Source organism: Paroedura picta, chromosome 5 (assembly GCF_049243985.1).
Source record: "Paroedura picta isolate Pp20150507F chromosome 5, Ppicta_v3.0, whole genome shotgun sequence".
NCBI classification, from domain to species: domain Eukaryota; kingdom Metazoa; phylum Chordata; class Lepidosauria; order Squamata; family Gekkonidae; genus Paroedura; species Paroedura picta.
The window spans coordinates 30346809-30368136 of NC_135373.1; the positions used below are offsets into that span (position 1 = coordinate 30346809).

A 21328-nucleotide genomic window follows, 5' to 3' on the forward strand; every position below is an offset into this window, starting at 1 on the left:
GGCCGCACTAGCGTGCCTAGTGCCTAAAGAGGGCCACGTCGTAAACTAAAATGTAACAAAATTATTAACCTATTTGTTCAGATCAAAAGTAAACATCCAAAGGTAAATATATATATTATATGTGCATTATATAATGTTCAATGTAAACCACCCAGAGCTACAAAGAAATGGGCGGTATAAAAATCTAAATAAAGAAATAAATTAGGTTAACTTGGATGCAATCCATTTTTGAACACTATTTTACTGTGGAATCCTTTTATTTAGCTGCACATGCTCACCTAGTCAGTGTGATTTTTGTGACTGTCTTCTGTTAGCCGAGGCATTGATGCCCAAGTCAAGGTTTGTGACCCACACGCTTTGACGGCTGGAGCCTCTAGAGATGATCAGTATGCAAAACACTTTGTATCTCTTAAAAAAAAGAATACCAGGCCTTTTACTGTCCTTTCCCCCACCTTTTTTTGCAAAAGCAGACCTGACATCTCCTGAACCCATCCATGTGATGACTTTACCTTCCTTACATACATAAATATCTTCAACATGGTAATTCATGGAGAGGGGGAGTGAAAAAGCTGAGGGGTTTGGGTGCCTGAACCTTGCTGGCTAGAATGGCCAAAATGCTATTGTGGAGGGTAAGAACAAGAGGAAGCTGACAGAAGGAACCAGGGAGAACAAACCATGTTGCTACTGCCATTTTTGCAAGAAAGGGGCAGGATGCACAGCAGTAGATGGTGCCTCTTGAGGCAGGAAGAACAGGATGGGTCTGAGAAGAAATGCCCTGAGGGTGATAGTAGTGGATAAGCAGGTTGGAGGGCCACACAGAAAGAGATCGGGGGCCACATGGGGCCCATGGGCCTCCGGTTGGAGACCCCTGGTGTAGGAAAAGGAGACCTTCCTGGTTCTCAGAACTGGGTGTAGAGACAGATAACCCCAGAGGAAGTGTTGGGTAATGGTTAGGATGCTGGACTGGAAAGCCTCCCCCTTGCTATTCTTATTGCTGGAAGACTCAGCACCATGCACTCTTTCTCAGCTTTGCCTACCTTACAGGGTTGTTGTGAGAAGAAAAAAGGGCTGAGATAATGAAATGATTATTTCATGGAGGAGAGGAGGATTAGAATGAGATAAATAAAAACAGAATAAGAGGCCTAATGGGTCAGACCAGTGGCTAGCTAGTCCAGCATCCTGTCTTGCACAGTAGCCAGCCAATCTCTCTGGAGGGGCAACATCAAGGCAGAGAGGCCAAGACTTTCCCCTGATGCTGAGATTGGATGGATGGACGGATGGACGGATGGACGGATAGACAGACAGACAGACAGACAGACAGACAGACAGACAGACAGACAGATAGATAGATAGATAGATATAGATTTTTCTCAAACATAGGTATCTGCTTAAATCCATAGGCCAACGCACTCACCCTCCCCGGCACTTTCTGCAACTCCAGGGGTACCTGCAAGCACAGATGCGGCTATATTCTTCCCAGAATCAAAATGATTTTCGAGCCAGTCCCGTTCTCTCTGAATCGAAGCCACCTTACAGGGTTGTTGTGAGGAGCAAACACCAAGGAGAGAAGACAGGTGCAGCCTTCCCCCCCCCCCCCGCTCCTTCGGGTAGCGAGGCGGGGGCGGGGCGGGCCCTCGGGGAGGGCGGGGCAGCGCCGTTTGGGCGACCTATAAGCGTGCGGCCGGCTTCCTCTCGGCAACTCTCGAAAGCATCTCGGCGGGAGCCGGCCGAGGAAGGTGGCGGAGGGCGGCGAAAGCGCCGGTGGCCCGCGGGGGCTGCACGCAGGGATGGGACTGCAGAAGGGTAAGGGGGCTTGGGGGGGGGGGGGGCGCGATCCGGTGGCCCGAGTTGCCCCGCCGGGGAGAGGCGCAGAAATAACTCGCCGGCGCCGTTTCCCCACGGGCGGTGCAGTTTGGAAAGGCACAGGAGCCTTGCCTAGCGAAAAGGTTGGCCACCTCGTGGTCTCTTTCGGGTTTCCGAAGGCTACGGGGCCCCACAGCTCCCCACGGGCGAATCTTGTGGAGCGGAGGCGGGTCGTGGCGCTTGCTAACACGTCACGTCTGAATGTCGTGCGGAGATGCGTCCTCTTAACCTTGCCTAGAGTTTTTTAGCCTTCGTTTGCGTCTAAATGGTCTTTGCCATCTGGGAGGGCCTTTGGTCAATCCAAGCGTCTTGCGCTTGAACCGGGGTTGCCATCCTCTTTCCGGACAGGGCTCTTCTGCCTTGTGAATCACACCCGCCAGAGAGTTTAGCAGCTTTTCCTGATTCGGACGTTCCTCTCGGATCCGTGTCGGGGTCCTAGCCCCTCTTGCCACTTTGGAAACAGACCTCTCCCCCAACCCGCTTCGCTGTCCCTACCAGGCGCCACCAGGTTTGCCGCTTCCCCCACCCCACCCCGGCCCCCATCCTCATCCTTTCCTGGCAGCCCCGCCCCCCAGGCTTCCAGCGGAGCGGCCCTAGATTCAAATCCTCCCAAAACAGAGCACCGGGTGGGAGCTGCACATGGAAAGCCTCGTTCTCCCCCACCGGAATGCGGGGCCGGTCGCCTAGGCAGGGTTAAGGAGGGCGGTATACAACTGGGATCGGCGGTATACAAATTCAATAAATAAATTTTTAAAAATCAAAAAAGGGGCGGGCTGCAGCTGGCGCGCGGCCGGTGGAGACGGGTGTCATTGGCGAGAGATTGTGGCCTTTCTACTCGGCCAATCTCCCCCTACCTCCAAAGGCCGGCTGACTCGCTTTGTTCTGCGGGCCCGTTGCCCCCCCCCGACTTTTTGGGAGGCGGGGGGGGGGGAGCCGGCCCAGGGGCTGCTCTCGGGACGGGGCGACCCTTGCTGCTTCTCGGACCAGGATCTTGAGCGTGGGGGGTGGGGGGAAGCAGGCAAGATGCGGCTGCACCGCCTCCGCCAGCCCCAGGCAAAGGCCGGGCTTTCCCCGCGCCGCGTCACTGGGGATTCCATTCCGCGCGCGGGGGCCGGCCACGCTTGGCAGCCTGCAGGGCTCCGGGGCGGACGCGAAGGAGGGAGGGCTCGCTGCCTGGGCCAGACGGTCGGGCGAGCCGCCAGGTCCCCCTTGCTGCCGGGGGAAGCGCCAGGAATCCCCTGCGGCCCTGGCTTCCCCCAAAAAACCCCGAGAGCTCCCCGGGCAACCCTAGCCTCCGGGGGTCTGCCTGCCTGCCTGCCTGCAGGGGCGGAGAGTTTGCTTTGCAAATGAGGAGAGCCGCGCCTGGGCGGCGCTGGCCCCTTGAGCAGACAAGGCCGGCGGACCGATGGAGTGGACCGTTTTCAAGAAGGATGAGGGGGAGCTCCTGTTTCATCATCGTCACCCCCGCACGTGGAAAGCTAGTGCCTCAGGGACCAGGTGGTGGTTAGATTGTTTTTAGGTTTAGGTTTTAAGGCCCGGGCTTGAACCTCTACTCTTACCCCCTGACCCAGCCCTTGCCCATTGTCAGCCTCGCCTCCCTTCCTGAAGAAGTGAGCAGTGGCTCACGAAAGCTCTTCTCTTTAAGGGGTTGCTGGGTTGCTCCTGCTTCAGACAGACCCGCCCACATACCTGTTTTGGGATGTTGAGGATGGAGAGGAGAACTGCTTTGGGTCCCCATTGGGGTGGAAAGCGGCACAGATATAGAGGAAATAAAATGTTGCGTGGAATTCCAAACATGCACAGCACCCTAAATGTCAAGTGCGGAAGCCTGCGTCCCCTTCCTTGTCTCCTGCTTCTTGAGCAGTGTGCGCGCACTCAGAGCCAGTGGGATGGTGTCGTTCAGAGCAGTGGCCTCTAATCTAGAGAACCAGGTTGGATCCCCTCCCTCTTCCATATGCAGCCAGCTGGGTGATCTCGGGCCAGTCACGGTTCTCTCAGAGCTGTTCTTGTGGAGCAGTTCTCTTACAACTCTCCAGGCCCTACCTCACAGGGACCCTGTTGTGGGGAGAGGAAGGGAAAGCTTTGTTTGTAAGCTGCTTTGGGGACTCCTTTGGGTGGTGAAAAGCGGGGTATAAAAACCAGCACTTCTGCTATTGGGTTGGATTTATCCTGTTTTTCTGCAAAGCATCTTCTTGGACTACCCTGGAAGGTTCTTCTGGGGATCGTGCAACCAGGGCTGTATGGAGGCTGCAGTAATGAGGTGAACTTGGTGAGATTGTGGGAAAGTTAGTTGGATCCAACCCATTGGCACAGCTTGAATTCATGAAACTTCTGTCTGTGGAGTCATATGGTCAGTTTCTCGAGTTCTGTATCATCTACACTGGCAGGCAGCAGCTCTCTGGAGCCCCAGGTCTTTCCCCCATCATTTTCTAACCTAGTGGATCCTTCTAACGGGAGGAGCCAGGGTGTGAACCAGGGAGCCTTCTCCATGCAAAATAAATGCACCCCCAATGAGCCATCCTGAAGGTGAACATGAAGCTGCCTTGCAGTAAGTAAGATCTTTGGCCTATCCAGGTCAGCATTGTCTACTCAAGTCGGCAGCAGCTCTCTGGCATCATTTACTGCCTGATCCTTTTAGCTGGTAACGTCAGGAACTGAACCTAAGACTCTCTTCATGCCACACAGATGCTCTACCCCTGCGCTACAACCTTTATAGAAGTGGCAGATGATCGGATGCGTCGGTGTGCGGAGAGAGCAGGGGAACTGCGGCAGCTCTCTGCAGTCGTTAAAAGAAGAAGAGTTGGTTCTTATATGCCACTTTTCTCTACCCAAAGGAGTATCAAAGCAGCTTACAGTCGCCTTCCCTTTCCTCTCCCCACAACAGACGCCCTGTGAGGTGGGTGAGGCCCAGAGAGTCCTGATATCACTGCTCGGTCTGAACAGTTTTATCAGTGCCATGGTGAGCCCAAGGTCACCCAGCTGGCTGCATGTGGGGGAGTGCAGAATTGAACCCAGCGTGCCAGATTAGATGTCCGCACTCCTAACCAATACACCAAACTGGCTCTCAGAGATTAGAAGAGATTCAAATGAGTAGCCGTCTTGGCCTGAAGTAGCACAATAAAATCAGAGTCCAGTAGCGCCTTTAAGGCCAAGAAAGATTTATTCAAGGCGTGAGCTTTCGAGTGCAAGCACTCTTCATCAGACTTGCTTGCACTCAAAAGCTCACGCCTTGAATAGCTCTTTGTTGGTCTTAAAGGTGCAACTGGACTCTGATTAGATTAGAAGAGTTGGCTTTTATACCCTGCCCTTCTCTACACTAAGGAGTCCCAAAGTGGCTTACAATCCCCTTCTCTTCCTTTCCCCATAACAGTCAGTTCGTGAGGTATGTGGGGCAGAGAGAGTTCTGTGGGAACTGGAACTGGCCCAAGGTCACCCAGCGGGCTTCATATGCAAGAGTGGGGAATCAAGCCTTGCTCTGCCTCTCAGGGGTGGCCAAACTGGGCCTCTTCAGATGTCCATGGACTACAAGTCCCTTGAGCCCTTGCTGACAGGGGCTTGTGGGAATTGTAGTCCATGGCCTCTGGAGAGCTACAGTTTGGCCAACCCTGCACTATACCATGCTGGCTCTCTGCTGACCAGACAGTAGTTGAAAAAGGACTCTGTCTGATACCCTGGAGAGCTACAGCCAGTCTGAGGAGACAGTTGTGGCCTTGAAAGACCAAAGATCTGGATTCAGTATAAGGCCACTTCATGATAGCATGGCCACTGATTATTTTTAAGTGAGAACAGATTCTGAAGACTTCCCTGCCCTGGATTTACAGCACTTCCCCGTCTCGAACATATCTAAAAGTCTGGCCAATCTCATCTCTGACATCCAACAGGGAAATAAAATCAGAGTCCAGCAGCACCTTTAAGACCAACAAAGATTTATTCAAGGTGTGAGCTTTCGAGTGCAAGCACTCTTCCTCAAACTCTGATTTTAGTGTGGTACTTCAGACCAACAGGGCTACCCATTTGAATCTATTCAACAGGGAATCCAGGAAACTATAAAGTATTTCCCCAGCTTGCATGGGGTAGGGCAGGATCCTGCAGTGAAGAATTTTCACTGGCAATGAAGCCAATAATGTTGGGGCACAATCTGGAGGAAAGTGGGGCTAGCCAGAGGCAGCCTCACCATAAGCCGTATTTAGGCTATCGGTCTAGGCCTGGGGAGACCTGAGTTCAAATTTCGATTCCAAGTATAAAGCGAGTGGGTGATCCTGAGCTAGATCACAAGGTTGTTGTGAGGGGGAAATGGTCTCCCCGAAGAACTAGTAAGAAAAATATGGGCTTTTTTTCCTGCAGAAGACCCTCTGAAGTGAGTAAATAATGTAATTTTAGGCCCTCTGAGACTTGATATGTCTGTGCTGCTGTATTACATTCACTACACATTTTTTTTTCGATCACACTCACAACAACCCTCTGAAGTAGGCTTGAATGATGATTCTGCTTGAGGCTGAGGCTTGTCTGTTGCCAACTAGTGGAAGAGCAGAGATCTGAACTCAGAATTTTGAATTCCTGCCTCTGCTATGAATCTATAGAGGGAACCTACATGCTGAAGGCTACTTCTTTGGATTTTGCCTTTCACGGTAGAAAGTTCCCAAGATCGAGGAAGATTTTGAGAGCCTACTAGTGGACAAAAGAGTCCCACTTTGGGATTGCCTGTAGGGTTGCCAGCTCTAGGTTGGGAAGTTCCTGGGAATTCAGAGGTGGAGCCTGGGGAGGGCAGGATTGGAGGACAAGGGTCAAGCCATGCTCCAAAATAGCCATTTTCTCCTGGGAAACCGATCTCTGTAATCTGGAGGTGTATTATAATTCTCGGTGATCTCCAGGCTATGCCTGGTGGTTGGCATCTGTACTCACAGATCCTGGAAGACTCTGGGTCAGCCTGGAAGGGAGAAGGGAATGCATAGTAGTTTTGCATCTGAAGCTGCCTGTACTGCTTCAGTTCAGCTGCACCTGATCTGCCAGCTTCTAGGGTAATTGGAACCCTCGGGTGTGTATTTGGATGATACGCCAGCAATTGTCAACTGAGCAACTTTTAATTGTTCTGTGTTTTAATTGAAGGCTTGAGGATACTTAATCAAGGATGGAGTTAACACCTGCCTTTAATAAATGAAAGCAAATGCTACTCCCCCCCCCCCCTCCCCATTACCGATGAATCACTGCTGGATTTTTAAAAAATCACACACAAATGTGTAAGAAGAGCTGGCTTTTTATGCAGCACTTTCATCTACCCTAAGGAGTTCCAAGGGAGCTTCCAAAGCCCTTTCCCTTCCTCTCCGGGCAACAGAAGGCCGCTGTGATATAGGTGGCCCCTGCCATCTATACACCCATAGTGTAATCGACCTCACAGGGTTGTTGTGCGGATAAATGGAAAAGAGGGCGAGGATGGAAGCGGCTTTGGGGGTCTCTGCTGGGGAGAGAGGCAAGATATAAATCAGGTAGAGAATAAATACCTGGGATCGCCTGCATGTTCAGGAGCAGCATATCTCTGAAAAACAGTCGCTGGGATTCCTGGTGGACCAGTGCTGGAAACAGGCTGACCAACTAGGTGGCACAGGGTGGCTGTGTGTGCCCTGGGCCAGACAGGGTTCCTTTGGCCTAGCGCACTGGTTCTCTACCTGGAGGTCGGGACCCCTTTGGGGGTCGAATGACCCTTTCACAGGGGTCGCGGCAGGGCAAGCAGCTTGGCCAGGGGAGCACCACCACTGTTGCTGCTCCTCTTGCAGGCACCCACACTTAGTGCCCACCAGCTGCTCATCCACACAACAGCCTTGCGAGGTAGATCAAGACAGAGAGTTTGTCTGTCCGGAGCAGCGGAAAAGAGCGAGATCAGCATGGTGGGACAAGAGGCAGGGCTGAACTGAGAAACCCCTGGAAAAAACCCAATTTATACACAATCAGTAACAATGGATCTTCATGTCATTGGTCAGTTTCAGTTTAATTTCTGTGAAAGAACCCTGGCATAATTTTATGGTTGGGGGTCACCACAACATGAGGAACTATATTAAAGGGTTGCAGCATGAGGAAGGTTGAGGACCACTGGCCTAGCAGGATGTAGCATTCCCTTATTTGGAAGAAGGAAAATTTCACATCCTTTTAACAAGGGAGGAATGGGATGTTACTGGCCAGATATTGTCTCCACGGTGCTATGTATAGCTTCGACTTCCTATTTCCACACAGTAAGGACTGTGCATTTTTCTCCAGGACTTCTGGCTACCCAATAAAATGGCCATGGCCCTAAATAAACAAAGCAGCGCTCCCAACTTTTGCCTGCAGACTCTTTGGCACCAGGGCCAGGCTCAGGATCCCCTTGGGGAGAGCAGGGCTTTGGGTGGGGCCAAGGTGGCCAGCACTGGGTTGGGAACTACCTGGAGATGAAGAAGAAGAGCTGGTTCCTATATGCTGCTTTTCCCTACCCGAAGGAGGCTCAAAGCAGCTTACAGTCGCCTTTCCATTCCTCTCCCCACAACAGACACCCTGTGGAGTGGGTGAGGCTGAGAGAGCCCTGATATCACTGCCTGGTCAGAACAGTTTTATCAGCGCCGTGGCCAGCCCAAGGTCACCCAGCTGGTTGCATGTGGGGGAGCGCAGAATCGAAACTGGCATGCCAGATTAGAAGTCCGCACTCCTAACCACTACACCATGATGGGGGTTATGTGGAGGCTGAGGAGGTCCACCTTCCAAAGTGCAGATCTGTTGTCACAGTGGAAGGTCTCCAGCCACCCTCCACTCACAAGCAAACAAAAAGTGGGGTTACCTGGCAAATGGAAAATACCAGGAAAAAAAGGGGGGGGCTGTGTACTAGGGGCTCTGAAACTACAGTAAACAAAGCCTCCCGATGTGTATTATTTCAGGCAAAAGTTTAACAGGTTGATTCCAGTTGGAACTAACCTGTTGAACTTTGCCTGAAATATTTTTTCGTATTATACTTCTGGTATTATTGCAGACAAATTTACAGTATTGTCTTTGTACACCAACTTACAGCTTTGTCTATTTTACCCCTGGAGGCTGGCAAACCTAAGTGGGGCCCACTGCCTACTCACTTTCCCTGCTGCCCCCGCCCCAGTTCCCCCACCTGCTTGCTTGTCAGCACTGTGCCTTCCACGTGGCCTGGCCAGCCTTCAGCATCACCCTGCACTCTCCGGGAAGAGATGGATGGCTGGTACAGGTGGGGAGAGGGCTTGTGGAAGGGTGGGGGAAATTATGGGCACGCAGGTGGGCCAGCTGGAGGGAAGGGGGTGTGAGAGCAGGGCCTGGGCAGAGGAGAGCAGGGGGGGCCTGCCCAGGATCCCCTTATCTTCTCTGCCCAGGACCCTCCTGAAACCTGGAGCCAGCTGTGTTTCTAATCAGGCCAAGGACTGGATAAAGATTCTGGGAACAACCGTAGAACCCATTAGATTTGAGAAACTGCCGGATTAATTTCTAAGTGGCACCATGAAAGGGGCCGGCCTTGAATTGCCGTGATCTTAAACAGGAAATCTGCACCTTCTACGAGCTCCTGACACTTTGGTTGCCAATTGGCAGGACTTCTCTTTTATGCTTCAAACAGGGTCACTGTTTTTCTCAGTGCGGGTTTTGTTTGTAAACGTTAAGAATTACCATGTGGCCCTCGAAACACTCCACTCTTCCGTTCTGTGGGGGCTCTGAAATAACAAACATAGGCTCGCGGTTGTGTACAGATAAAGAAATGAGAAGTTTTGCTCTTGGGTTTCCCTGTGGAGCAAAAGGGGGCTTTCCAGTCTGTGCTGAGATCTGCCAGGGCTAAGAAGAAAGCCTCTGGCAAAACATCTGGGATTTCCCCATAATTTATCCCCTTTATCCTTGTATTTTTACCACTGACATCTCAAGAAGAAGAATTGCATGAGTGCCTTATTCTGGCCCTTTTCTGCAGGGAAATTTCCTCTCGACTCCTTGTGAGTGCTGCCTGTTATTCCCCAAATGATGCTCCCTGTAGCTTGGACACACACATGGCTATGATGGGGATTAGGACCCAGGACCGAGAAGGGCAGCATGGTTTGATGGGCACATGTATGCACTGCCTCTCCAAAGATCTGCTTGAGACAGCTAACAAGCGTAAAGACCCTCCAGTGAAATCCTTACAAACTACTGCTGTCAGGAGAATTGCTTTTAGTGCATGCTGCTTATTAAAGCATCGTGCGCAAATTAGGGTTACCAACCACCGAGGAGTCCTTGGATAGCAACTGCTATTATGGTTTATTTCCAGACAATAGGGTTGCCAGCCTCCAGGTGGTGACTGGAGATCTCCTGGGATTTGAGCTGATCTCCAGGCGACAGGCTAATTCACCAGGAGAAAATGGCCACTTTAGAAAGTTGACTCTAAGCCATGGTGGTCTATCCCCTCCCCTGAGGTGGGGCAGCTGCCAGGGCCCAGGACTTCCACTAATGACCCCCCCTCACATGACTTCCCTGCCACCAGTCTGTACCCATGCTCCCAGCTGCCCAACGTGAGAATTTCCAATGATTCCCAAAAAACAGGCTTAATTTAGGAAAAGAAAGCTCCTTAATGGAGAAATATGCCCCTCAAAGAGCTTTACGCTCTGCCACCATCAATCGGCTAATGATCCCTGGCCCTAAAGAAGCCTGCCTGGCCTCAACCAGGGCCAGAGCCTTCTCTGTCCTGGCCCCCACCTGGTGGAATGAGCTCCCAGAGGAGATCAGGGGCCTGACTGAGCTAAAACAGTTCCGCAGGGCCTGCAAGAGGGAGCTCTTCCACCAGGTTGAGACTGAGCAACCAGCAACATCTACAGCAACCTCCCTCCTGAAAAATCTACTCATGTGTTCTGCTCTGGACCTGTTTGTATTGTTATAGTTTGCACCCATGTTACGGTTTAATGTTCATGTTATTTATCGTTATGAAAACTAAGTTCTATGTATTGTTTCTACGTTTTACGTGAACCACCCTGAGCCTCAGGGGAGGGCGGTATATATATAAAAATAAATAAGACGGCCGCGTGAAACCCAACAACCCCTTATTTACCCTTTGCCCCCAGCCTCTCCCAGCACCAAAAGCTTTAAGCCAGTGGTCCCCAACCCGCGGGCCACAAAGGCCATGGCGCTGGGCCGCGGCTCCCTCTCCCCGCCTCCCCCCCCCCCCCGCAGTAAAAAACTTCCCAGGCCGCAAGCTTGCGGCCCGGGAAGCTTCTTATTGCGGGGAGGGCGGGGAGAGGGAATCAGGGCCGTGCATGCGCGATGCGCGGGCGCTCATGCGCAGCATGCGCAGGCAGGCAGTTGCCCTGCTGGTCCCCAGCCTCAAAAAGGTTGGGGACCACTGCTTTAAGCGCAATTTCGGTTGGATGCTGGCATCACTAGAGGTCAATGGAGCCCCCTTCCCCGGTTGCTCTGTGGGCCTCGTCTCTTTCTCTGCAATGTTTCATGTATTGTTTATATGTTTTATGTAAACTGCCCTGAGTCTCCTGAGTTTCATTTATTCAATGAAAATGAATAAATGAATGGAAATGGGAAACCATTTGATGGATTGATTGGTTGGTGGCTCCCGCATTTTACTCCCACGCCCGCTTCTCTGAAGTGGCATGGCACCACTTCCACGGTTCCCCAAAGCCTAAAAAATTTCACAGGGGTTCCTCCGTGGTCAAAAGGCTGAGACAAGATGGCCCAGCCAGCCTTTCAGGGCGTGCAAAGGAAACAACCAGCCCTTTGTATGGTGCCTGGGGGAAAAAAAGAGACAGCCAGTGCGACCTTTCCAGCCCAGGAGTGCTACGATCCACGTAGCCAGCCTGGCCCGTCAAAGTTTCCGCCTTTTGCCTCCACCTCACTTCCGCCCGACAGCCTGTTCTGCCTTCCTTTATGGAAGCCACAGAGCAGCTTAGCTGTCAATCAAGGCTGCCCAAGCCACCACCACCACCACCACCCCGTGAACATCCAGCACTCCACTGTTCCTCGAGCTGCCAGGTTGCTCTCTCCCTTCGCCCCTCTTCCTTTGCGCTGGGATGGACTGAGTGGAGAAGAAAAGCCCACGGCCTCTGGGCCCAGGTGCCGCCCGCTCTGGAAAAACAGCCTGTGTGGGCTGGAAAGGAAAGCCACAACTGACTGAGGCGGAAAGCCGGCAGAGGGCAAAGAGTGATTAACTGCCGGGGGGGGGGGTGGAGGGAAACAGTTGCTGGTTCTCGTCAGGGTGGAATTGGGGTGCACAAATTAAGGGCTCCAGAGCTGCTTGGCCCCCAAATGCATTCAGTGCATCCGTCTCTCCGGAAAGTGGAGATTTTACAATCTCCTGGTGCTGTTTCGTAGCCATGGTTCACCAACATAATATAACACATGGCAAGGAAAATCGGATTGGATGAGTGTGTGTGTGTGTGTGTGTGTGTGTACTGCCTTCACAAAATGACACAATTTGTGGCATGCGAGTCCCTGCTCACTTCTTCATGAAAGAGCTCCTCCCCAGCCACAAATGTTGGGAGTCTTCAAGGACTCCTGCATTTTCCTACAGGCTAACACTTGACCTGCCTTCACAAAAGTGTAGGAATTGGGACCGCGAACAGAATTGGACATGCTGAGAGCTTTGGCTTTGGTTTGAAAGTAATTTCCAAGCATCTAGTCCTCAAGGCTACAGAGACGGGCTTGCAAATGGGGGAGTCATAGTGGGTGAAACTTGGCCCTGCCACTGGGTTAATGTTGCTTTATAGCATCTAAAGGCTGCCAATTTTGGGTTGGAGGGAAAACCGTAGATTTGGGGAGGGGGAGGGCGGCTGCCTGGAGAGGGTGAGGTTTAGAGAGGGGAGGTAGAATCTGTCCTCTGAAGCAGTCATTTTCCCAGGGGGTGGATTTCTTTGTAATTTGGGGAGATATCCAGACCAGACCTGGAGGCTGGCAACAATCAACATGTTCCTTCCAGGACTTGCAAAATAGGGTGGGGTACACCCACATGGCTTCTTTATCCTATGGGTACAGAAACCATCTCTTGTATTCAAAATGTCTGCTTGCATGATACCATTGATCTTTGTTTAAAACTTGGGAAGATGTCCCACGCCCTGAACAAATACTCAAAAGGGTTGCTGGCGGACACACCAATTTATTTATCTCCCACTTTTCTCTCCAAAGGTGACCCAAAGTCTCACTGTCCTCTGTTTTGTCTTCACAACAATCCTGTGAGGTAGGGTAGGCTGAGAATATGTGACTAGCTAAAGGTCACCCGGCAAGTTTCTATGACAGAGAAGGAATTCATCTCCATTTCTCAAAGGATCAGGCCCTCTGCTTCTGAACCAGCGTGGTGTTGTGGGTTGGTGGATACTAATCTGGAGAACTGGGTTTGACTTCCCACTCCTCTACATAACCCAGCTGGGTGCCCTTGAGCTAGTCAAAGTTCTCTTCAAACCGTTCTCAAATATCAGTTCCCTTAGAGCTCTCTCAGCCCCACCTGCCTCACAAGGTGTCAGTTGTGGGGAGAGGAAGGGGAAGGTGATTGTAAGCCGCTTTGAGACTCCTTCATATAGTGAAAAGCGGAGTACAAGAAACCAGCTCTTCTCTTCTTCTCCCTTTGCCTCCCTCTGCAATCATGAGTTCATTAACCTTTCTCTCTCTCAGCAGGTTGCAAAGTGCAGCGGAGCAGTCTGGCCCCTCAGACGGTGCGGAAACTTCTGGAAAAGAAGCGGCAGCAGCAGACCTCGCTGGGTCATGGCCACGCCCTCCTGGTGAGCAGACCCTGCCTCTCACTCCAGCCCCCTTGGCCCTCAGAATGGTAGACCCAATGGCCATGGAGTTAAATCAGTAATTCCCACACCAGGCAGGTGACTTCCAACCAGAAAAGATACCCCGGGGTTTTCTCTTTGCCTGTATGACTGTCATCTCCCAAGGGTATCATCAGGGTTTCTTTGCCTCACAGAAGAAGAGCTGGATTTCTTTGTCTCTCACTTTTAACTATCTGCAGGAGTCCCAAAGCGGCTTACAAGCTCCTCCCCTTCCTCTCCCCCCAACAGACACCCTGTGAGGTAGGCAAGGCTGGGAGAGCTCTGGGAGAACTGTTCTGGGAGAGCAGCTCTGATAGAACTGTGACTGACCGAAGATTCCCTGGCTGGTTGCATGTGGAGGTGTGGGGTGGGGAATCAATCCTGGTTCTCCAGATTAGAAATCCGCACTCCTAACCACTACACCACTCAGCTGGCTCTCATTTGGTGTCCCTGCATTGTCCTCATCCCAGTCCCCTGCAAAGGGGGGGTAATCTTTGTGTCTTCTAAAAATAATTCATTAATATAACACTACTCTTACCTCCAATGGTGCAGTGGGTTGGCTACCATGAGGGACTTAGCCAAGCAAATTGTCACCACAAAAGAGCCGGGCTTTCCTGGCAATACAGCCACCAGCCTGGTTTTCCTGCAGTCTTTCCCAAAAGGCCATTGTCAAGAATCATTAGGAAGGATCGCAGGCAAGCCAGGCCAAATTTATTCCCTTCATCATTCATAATAAATATATCCCTGCCTTTCTCTCCTCAATGGGGGACGAAGAATTGCTGGCGACTTTCTCCTCTGTTTTATCCTCACAACAACCCTGTGAGGTAGGCTAGGCTGAGAGTGTGTGATTCACCCAAGGTCACCCCGCAAGCTTCCTTCCCCCCTGCTGTTTGAAGGGTGTGGGGGAGTCATCCTACTGGCAACAAGGCTGGATCACATCCCCAAATAACCAGAGAGTTCTGCCAGGAAATAATTTCTCTGGGGGGTCATTGTCTTTCTGCACTGGTTGTGGTGGCTGGTTTGCTCTGTCCCCGCTGATGCAGAGAGACAGCAGCACGACCCGGTCTTGGCATCAGGCTGCCATGTTGTGCCTCTGCATGAGTTGCTGCTCTGAGCTTCCTTCCCAGAGACACAGCGGGAAGGGGGGGGGAGGATGTTTTTATATTCTGAAAGTAAATTCTTTGTAGGCACAGCTGGAAGAGATGCTCTTGCGTTCACATGGGTCCTGCCCATTTCCATGGGAGAGGTGATCCGTCGCCCCTCAGTGTGGTCCAGTTTAATCGGCTGTTTTAAGCACCGAAACGACAATTCCACTCTTAGTATGTTCAGGGGCTCCTTGGCACAAGACCTCAATTGTGGTCAATAGAAGCTGGGAAGCACGTGGAGACGGGGAGGAGCTTTAAGCTCCAGGAGCAGCTCTGTGACTGCCACCCGCTCAGGCGCGGGAGGGGCCGAGAGCGGTTTCGAACCTCTCAAAATGTAGGCGGAAGGGGAAACGTGAGTGATTCACGCTTCCTCTGCTCCACGTTTTCTTGGGGTTTTTTGAAACCTCTGAGATGGAACTGTTGGGGAGTGTTATTTAATGCAGCAAGCAACAGGGCACAGCCTGATTAAAGAGTAGATAAAGGTTCATTTGGGAATTTACAGACTTCTAATCTGGTGAGCCAGGTTTGATTCTGTGCTCCCCCAGCTGGGTGACCTTGGGCTCGCCATGGCACTGATAGAGCTGTTCTGACAGAGCAGTGATATCAGGGCTCTCTCAGCCTCACCCACCTCACAGGGGGTCTGTTGCGGGGAGAGGAAAGGAAAGGCAAATAGAAGCCGCTTTGAGACTCCTTCGGGTAGAGAAAAGTGGCATAGAAGAACCAACTCTTCTTCTTCTTCAGTAATATCGGGGCTGTCTCAGCCTCACCTCCCTCACAGGGCGTCTGTTGTGGGGAGAGGAAAGAGAAGGCCACTGCAAGCTGCTTTGAAGCTCCTTCGGAGAGAGAAAAGCGGCATATAAAAGCCAACTCTTCTTCAAACTCCATTGCGTTGCATACTGGAGGCCCCATCCTGTTAATGGTACTTGATTTACCTGATGTCATCCCACCTTTCATCTCTGCTTGGAAGGGGGTCAATCAGTAAGCAAAATAACACCAAATAAAGAAGGGTGGTCTAAAAGTATATTGTGCAGATTGCCTGACTCCCATAAAGCAGCTTCATACCATCCAAATCCCGTGTTATGATCTTGCCATGTAATGGCTTTGGGGTTTGTATCATAGGTCATGTTCTGCTTGACCTGCCTCTACCCCGTGTCTAATTCAGCAGGCCTTTCTCACAGCTGTCTTGCGGGTCTTGAGCATCACGATTTTGCGGGGCTGGCCTATGCTCTTAAGAATGGCCATGTCGTGTCTGGGAATTGGCATGCACTTTTAAGCTTAGAAAACTGGTCTGGGAAAATGAGGATCTGTCAAGAATTGAATTGCAGGGAGGAGCTGCAAGAAACATAATCGTAAGCTTGTCGTTTGGGTGTTTCAGTTTTGGCAAGGAAAGGTCTTGCCCTCTGTTCGCTCTCTACTCTTCTTCCACAATAAGTCTACTTATTGAGGCTTTGTCAGGGATTTGACATGGACATATATATATATATATATATGGTGCATTCTCCAGAACTGGGGAGCATGAGACCAGTCTGTTTGGATCAGAGCAGGATCCTGCCCATGGCATTAGTGGGGTCCAACCAGACATCTTGCCTATATTAGGCTCAATACCGGATCTTTCTCTTCCTTTCCAGGTCCCACCAGTGGCTTCAGAAGCCAACAAGCCAGGTGAGTGAGTGTTTTGGTTCATTCCCACTGCTGACTGGGAAAAGTGCCCTCCTTTTTTTATCCCATGATTTTTCAAACTCCTTCATTTGGGGTGGGGAATGCCAGCCATAACCTCAGTGGGCGCGCCTTCTACACAGGGAAAGATGGGAACACCTTTATTCCAACATAGTAAGTCAACCCCACACTTAGCATCCTGATCCATGGTGTAAACAAGCCCATCAGACATCAAGCCCATCAGTTTTCATCTAGTGGTACTGATCCAGCCACTGTGGTGTTGATTTCTTGGTATCTCCACCTGCAAAGTCTGTTTTGGGACAGGAGGAAAGGATGGGGATTTTTCACCTTTCAGGAGTCAGCACTTTGCACCGGGGTAGCCGGACAGATCTACTCTGCACGGCTGGCAAGACAGCCGCTAATGCTGGAGTCAACCTTGTGTGATTTGAAGGTCACTCCTGGCCTCCTCCATTGCATCTTGTGTGGCTACCAACACCCAGGTGTGCACATGTCAAACCGAGCATCCTGCTACAGTTCTCTTCCCACCAGTTCCTCTTTTCTTTAAGAGAAAGTTTCTAGCCCTCATGATAGTAAATATACACTTGAAGGTGTTTGAGCAGCAACATCCTGCTATGATTCTCTTCCCACCAATTCCTCTTTAAAAGAAAGTTTCTAGTCCTCATGATAGTAAACATAGTAAACGACTGCCAAACTCTCCGAAGCCAGAGAGAATCGAGGAGAGGCTGCTGCGTTTCTGAGGGACCGTCTCTCCCAATGCATCCCCCAAAGAGCACTCAGTTCTTCAAGTGTCAATCTGTTGGTAATCCCTGGCCGTAAAGATATCCGCCTAACCTCAACCAGGGCCTTTTTAGCTCCAGCCTGGTGGAGTGAGCTGCCATCTGAGATCAGGAGGACCCTGGCAGAACTATTGCGGTTCTGCGGGACCTATAAGGTGGCACTCCTCCGCCAGGCTTGTGGTTGAGGCCAGGGTGGTTTAACACCAGACAGGCCTTCCTCTCCTCTCTCTTTCCCTCCTCTCCTCTCCCGAGGGCATGCAAGCTAAATACGTAATAACAATGAATGAATAGACTATTAGAAGGGAAGCAACCTCCTTTCTAAGCCTCCTGGATTCAGTGAACTAGGAAGGATGCCGCTCTGCTTGGCAGGAAGTGACATCAAGTCACAGCCAGCTGGTCGCTACCCCTTAGAGTTCTCAGGGCAAGTGATGGACAGAGGTGGCTTTCCGCTGCCTGCCTCTGCACAGAGAGGAAGGACTTATCTGGTGACTTCGCATTCTAGTGCCAACCAGAGCTGACCGTGCTTATCTTCCAAGGCCTGAAGAGATTGGTTTAGCGTGGCCTGTCCAGGACAGGGCAGCTCTGTTTAACGGCATTCAGTGGACTTAGAACAGTGGTTCTAAGGGGGTCAGGACCCCTTTGGGGGTCAAACGACCTTTTCACAGGGGTTGCGGCAGGTCGAGCAGCCCTTCTCTCCAAGCAGGTCCCAAATCAGCCGACATTGCTCCTCTTCCATTTCATCCACACAACAGCCTTGCGGGGTAGATCAAGACAGAGCGTCCGTCTGTCTGAAGTAGCGGGAAAGAGCGAGATCAGCATGGTGGAACAAGAGGCAGAACTGAATTGAGAAACCCCAGGGAAAAAAACAATTTATATACAATCAGTAACAATGGATCTTCACGCCTTTGGTCCATTTCGGTTTAATTTCTGTGAAAGAACACATGCATAATTTTATGGTTGGGGATCACCACAGCTTGAGGAACTACATTAAAGGATCGCGGCATTAGGAAGGCTGAAAATCACTGATTTAGAAGGATGTAATTCCGCTTACAGTTGCGTGGCAAAATCTTCTGCGGTCAGTAACTGGAATTCAATGTACAAGTTATGTAAATACATACCGATGCTAAAATAAGTTGAGCAAAACACGCATAGGCGCTTCAATGAATTCCTGCTTTAGAAAAACCATAAGATGCCTCTCTGGATGAGATTGACACAGCTCCCAACAGAACCAAAAAAAAAAACCAAATAAACACACACCAAGGAGATCAGGCCAGTTCATGGCTTGTTATTGTTGTTATGTGCGAAGTCGTGTCCGACCCATCGCGACCCCATGGACAATGATCCTCCAGGCCTTCCTGTCCTCTACCATTCCCCGGAGTCCATTTAAGTTTGCACCTACTGCTTCAGTGACTCCATCCATCCACCTCATTCTCTGTCGTCCCCTTCTTCTTTTGCCCTCGATCTCTCCCAGCATTAGGCTCTTCTCCAGGGAATCCTTCCTTCTCATGAGGTGGCCAAAATATTTGAGTTTCATCTTCAGGATCTGGCCTTCTAAAGAGCAGTCAGGGCTGATCTCCTCTAGGACTGACTGGTTTGTTCGCCTTGCAGTCCAAGGGACTCGCAAGAGTCTTCTCCAGCACCAGAGTTCAAAAGCCTCAATTCTTTGACGCTCGGCCTTCCTTATGGTCCAACTTTCGCAGCCATACATTGCAACTGGGAAGACCATAGCCTTGACTAAACGCACTTTTGTTGGCAGGGTGATGTCTCTGCTTTTTAGGATGCGGTCTAGATTTGCCATAGCTTTCCTCCCCAGGAGCAAGCGTCTTTTAATTTCTTTGCTGCAGTCCCCATCTGCAGTGATCTTGGAGCCCAGGAAAATAAAATCTGTCACTATCTCCATTTCTTCCCCTTCTATTTGCCAGGAATTGAGAGGGCCGGATGCCATGATCTTTGTTTTCTTGATGTTGAGTTTCAAGCCAACTTTGGCACTCTCCTCCTTCACCCGCATCAACAGGCTCTTTAGTTCCTCTTCACTTTCTGCCATTAGAGTGGTATCATCTGCATATCTGAGGTTGTTGATATTTCTCCCTGCAATCTTGATCCCAATTTGTGACTCCTCTAATCCCGCATTTCTCATGATGTGCTCTGCATACAAGTTAAATAGGCAAGGCGACAGTATACAGCCTTGCCGAACTCCTTTCTCAATTTTGAACCAGTCAGTGATTCCATGTTCAGTTCTCACTGTTGCTTCTTGACCTGCATATAAATTTCTCAAGAGACAAATAAGATGCTCTGGTATTCCCATCTCTTTAAGAACTTGCCACAATTTGTTGTGCTCCACACAATCAAAGGCTTTAGCATAGTCAATGAAGCAGAAGTAGACGTTCTTCTGGTACTCCCTAGCTTTCTCCATGATCCAGCGTATGTTGGCAATTTGATCTCTAGTTCCTCTGCCTCTTCGAAATCCTGCCTGTACTTCTGGAAGTTCTCGGTCCACATATTGCTGGAGCCTAGCTTGTAGGATTTTGAGCATAACTTTGCTAGCATGAGAAATTAGTGCGATGGTGCGGTAGTTTGAACATTCTTTGGCATTGCCCTTCTTTGGGATTGGAATGTAAACTGACCTTTTCCAATCCTGTGGCCATTTTTGAGTTTTCCAAATTTGCTGGCATATTGAGTGTAGCACTTTTACTGCATCGTCCTTTAAGATTTTGAATAGTTCAACTGGAATGCTGTCACTACCACTAGCTTTATTGTTGCTCAGACTTCCTAAGGCCCATTTGACTTCACATTCCAGGATGTCTGGCTCCAGGTCAGTAACTACCCCATTGTGGTCATCAGGGATGTTAAGCTCGCTCTTGTATAGTTCTTCTGTATAATTTTGCCACCTTTGTTTGATCTCTTCTGCTTCTGTGAGGTCCCTACCATTTTGGTCCCTTATCATACCCATCTTTGCATGAAACGTTCTCTTCATATCTCCAATTTTCTTGAAAAGATCTCTGGTCCTCCCCATTCTATTGTTTTCTTCTATTTGTTTGCACTGTTCATTTAAGAAGGCATTCTTATCTCTTCTAGCTTTTCTCTGGAATTCTGCATTCAATTGGGTGTATCTTTCTCTTTCTCCCTTGCCTTTCACTTCCCTTCTCTCCTTAGCTATTTGTAAAGCTTCCTCAGACAGCCATTTTGATTTCTTGCATTTCTTTTTCTTTGGGATGGTTTTAGTTGCTACCTCTTGTACAATGTTGCGAACCTCCGTCCATAGTTCTTCAGGCACTCTGTCTATCAGATCTAATTCCTTAAATCTATTTGTCACCTCCACTGTGTATTCGTCAGGGATATGATTTAGTTCATACCTGAGTGGCCTAGTGCTTTTCCCTACTTTCTTCAATTTAAGCCTAAATTTTGCAACAAGAAGCTCATGATCTGAACCACAATCAGCTCCTGGTCTTGTTTTTATTGACTGGATAGAACTTTTCCATCTTTGGCTGCAGAGCACATAGTCAATCTGATTTCTGTGTTGACCGTCTGGTGATGTCCATGTGTAGAGTCGTCTCTTGGGTTGCTGGAAAAGAGTGTTTGCTATGACCATTGTATTCTCTTGACAAAATTCTACCAGCCTGTGCCCTGCTTCATTTTGTACTCCAAGGCCAAACTTGCCTGTTATCCCGGTTATCTTTTGGCTTCCTACTTTAGCATTCCAATCCCCCATGATGATAAGCACATCATTTTGGGGCGTTGCTTCTAGAAGGTGTTGTAGGGCTTCATAGAACTGATCAACTTCATCCTCTTCAGCAGCAGTGGTTGGGGCGTAGACCTGGATCACTGTGATGTTGAATGGTTTGCCTTGGATTCGAACTGAGATCATTCTGTCATTTTGGGGATTGTATCCCAAGACTGCTTTTCCTACTCTCTTATTGATTATGAATGCTACTCCATTTCTTCTGCGAGATTCTTGTCCACAGTAGTATACCTGATGGTCATCTGAATTAAATTCACCCATTCCTGTCCATTTTAGTTCACTGATTCCTAAAATGTCGATGTTCAGTCTTCTCATTTCTTGTTTAACCACGTCCAGCTTGCCTTGATTCATGGATCTGACGTTCCAGGTTCCTATGGA

At 50.1% G+C, this 21328-nt stretch overlaps 1 protein-coding gene across 1 annotated transcript in view; it reads left to right on the top strand.

Annotated features, from left to right (window-relative positions):
- The first annotated feature begins 1721 nt into the window (after positions 1-1721).
- Positions 1722-21328, top strand: part of NFKBID (NFKB inhibitor delta) — a 30325-nt gene continuing 10718 nt past the window's right edge. The window contains exons 1-3 of the mRNA XM_077340905.1: positions 1722-1803; positions 13474-13577; positions 16387-16420. Coding sequence (XP_077197020.1) covers positions 1788-1803; positions 13474-13577; positions 16387-16420 — 154 coding nt within the window. The 5' untranslated portion in view covers positions 1722-1787. The remainder of the gene's footprint in view (positions 1804-13473; positions 13578-16386; positions 16421-21328) is intronic.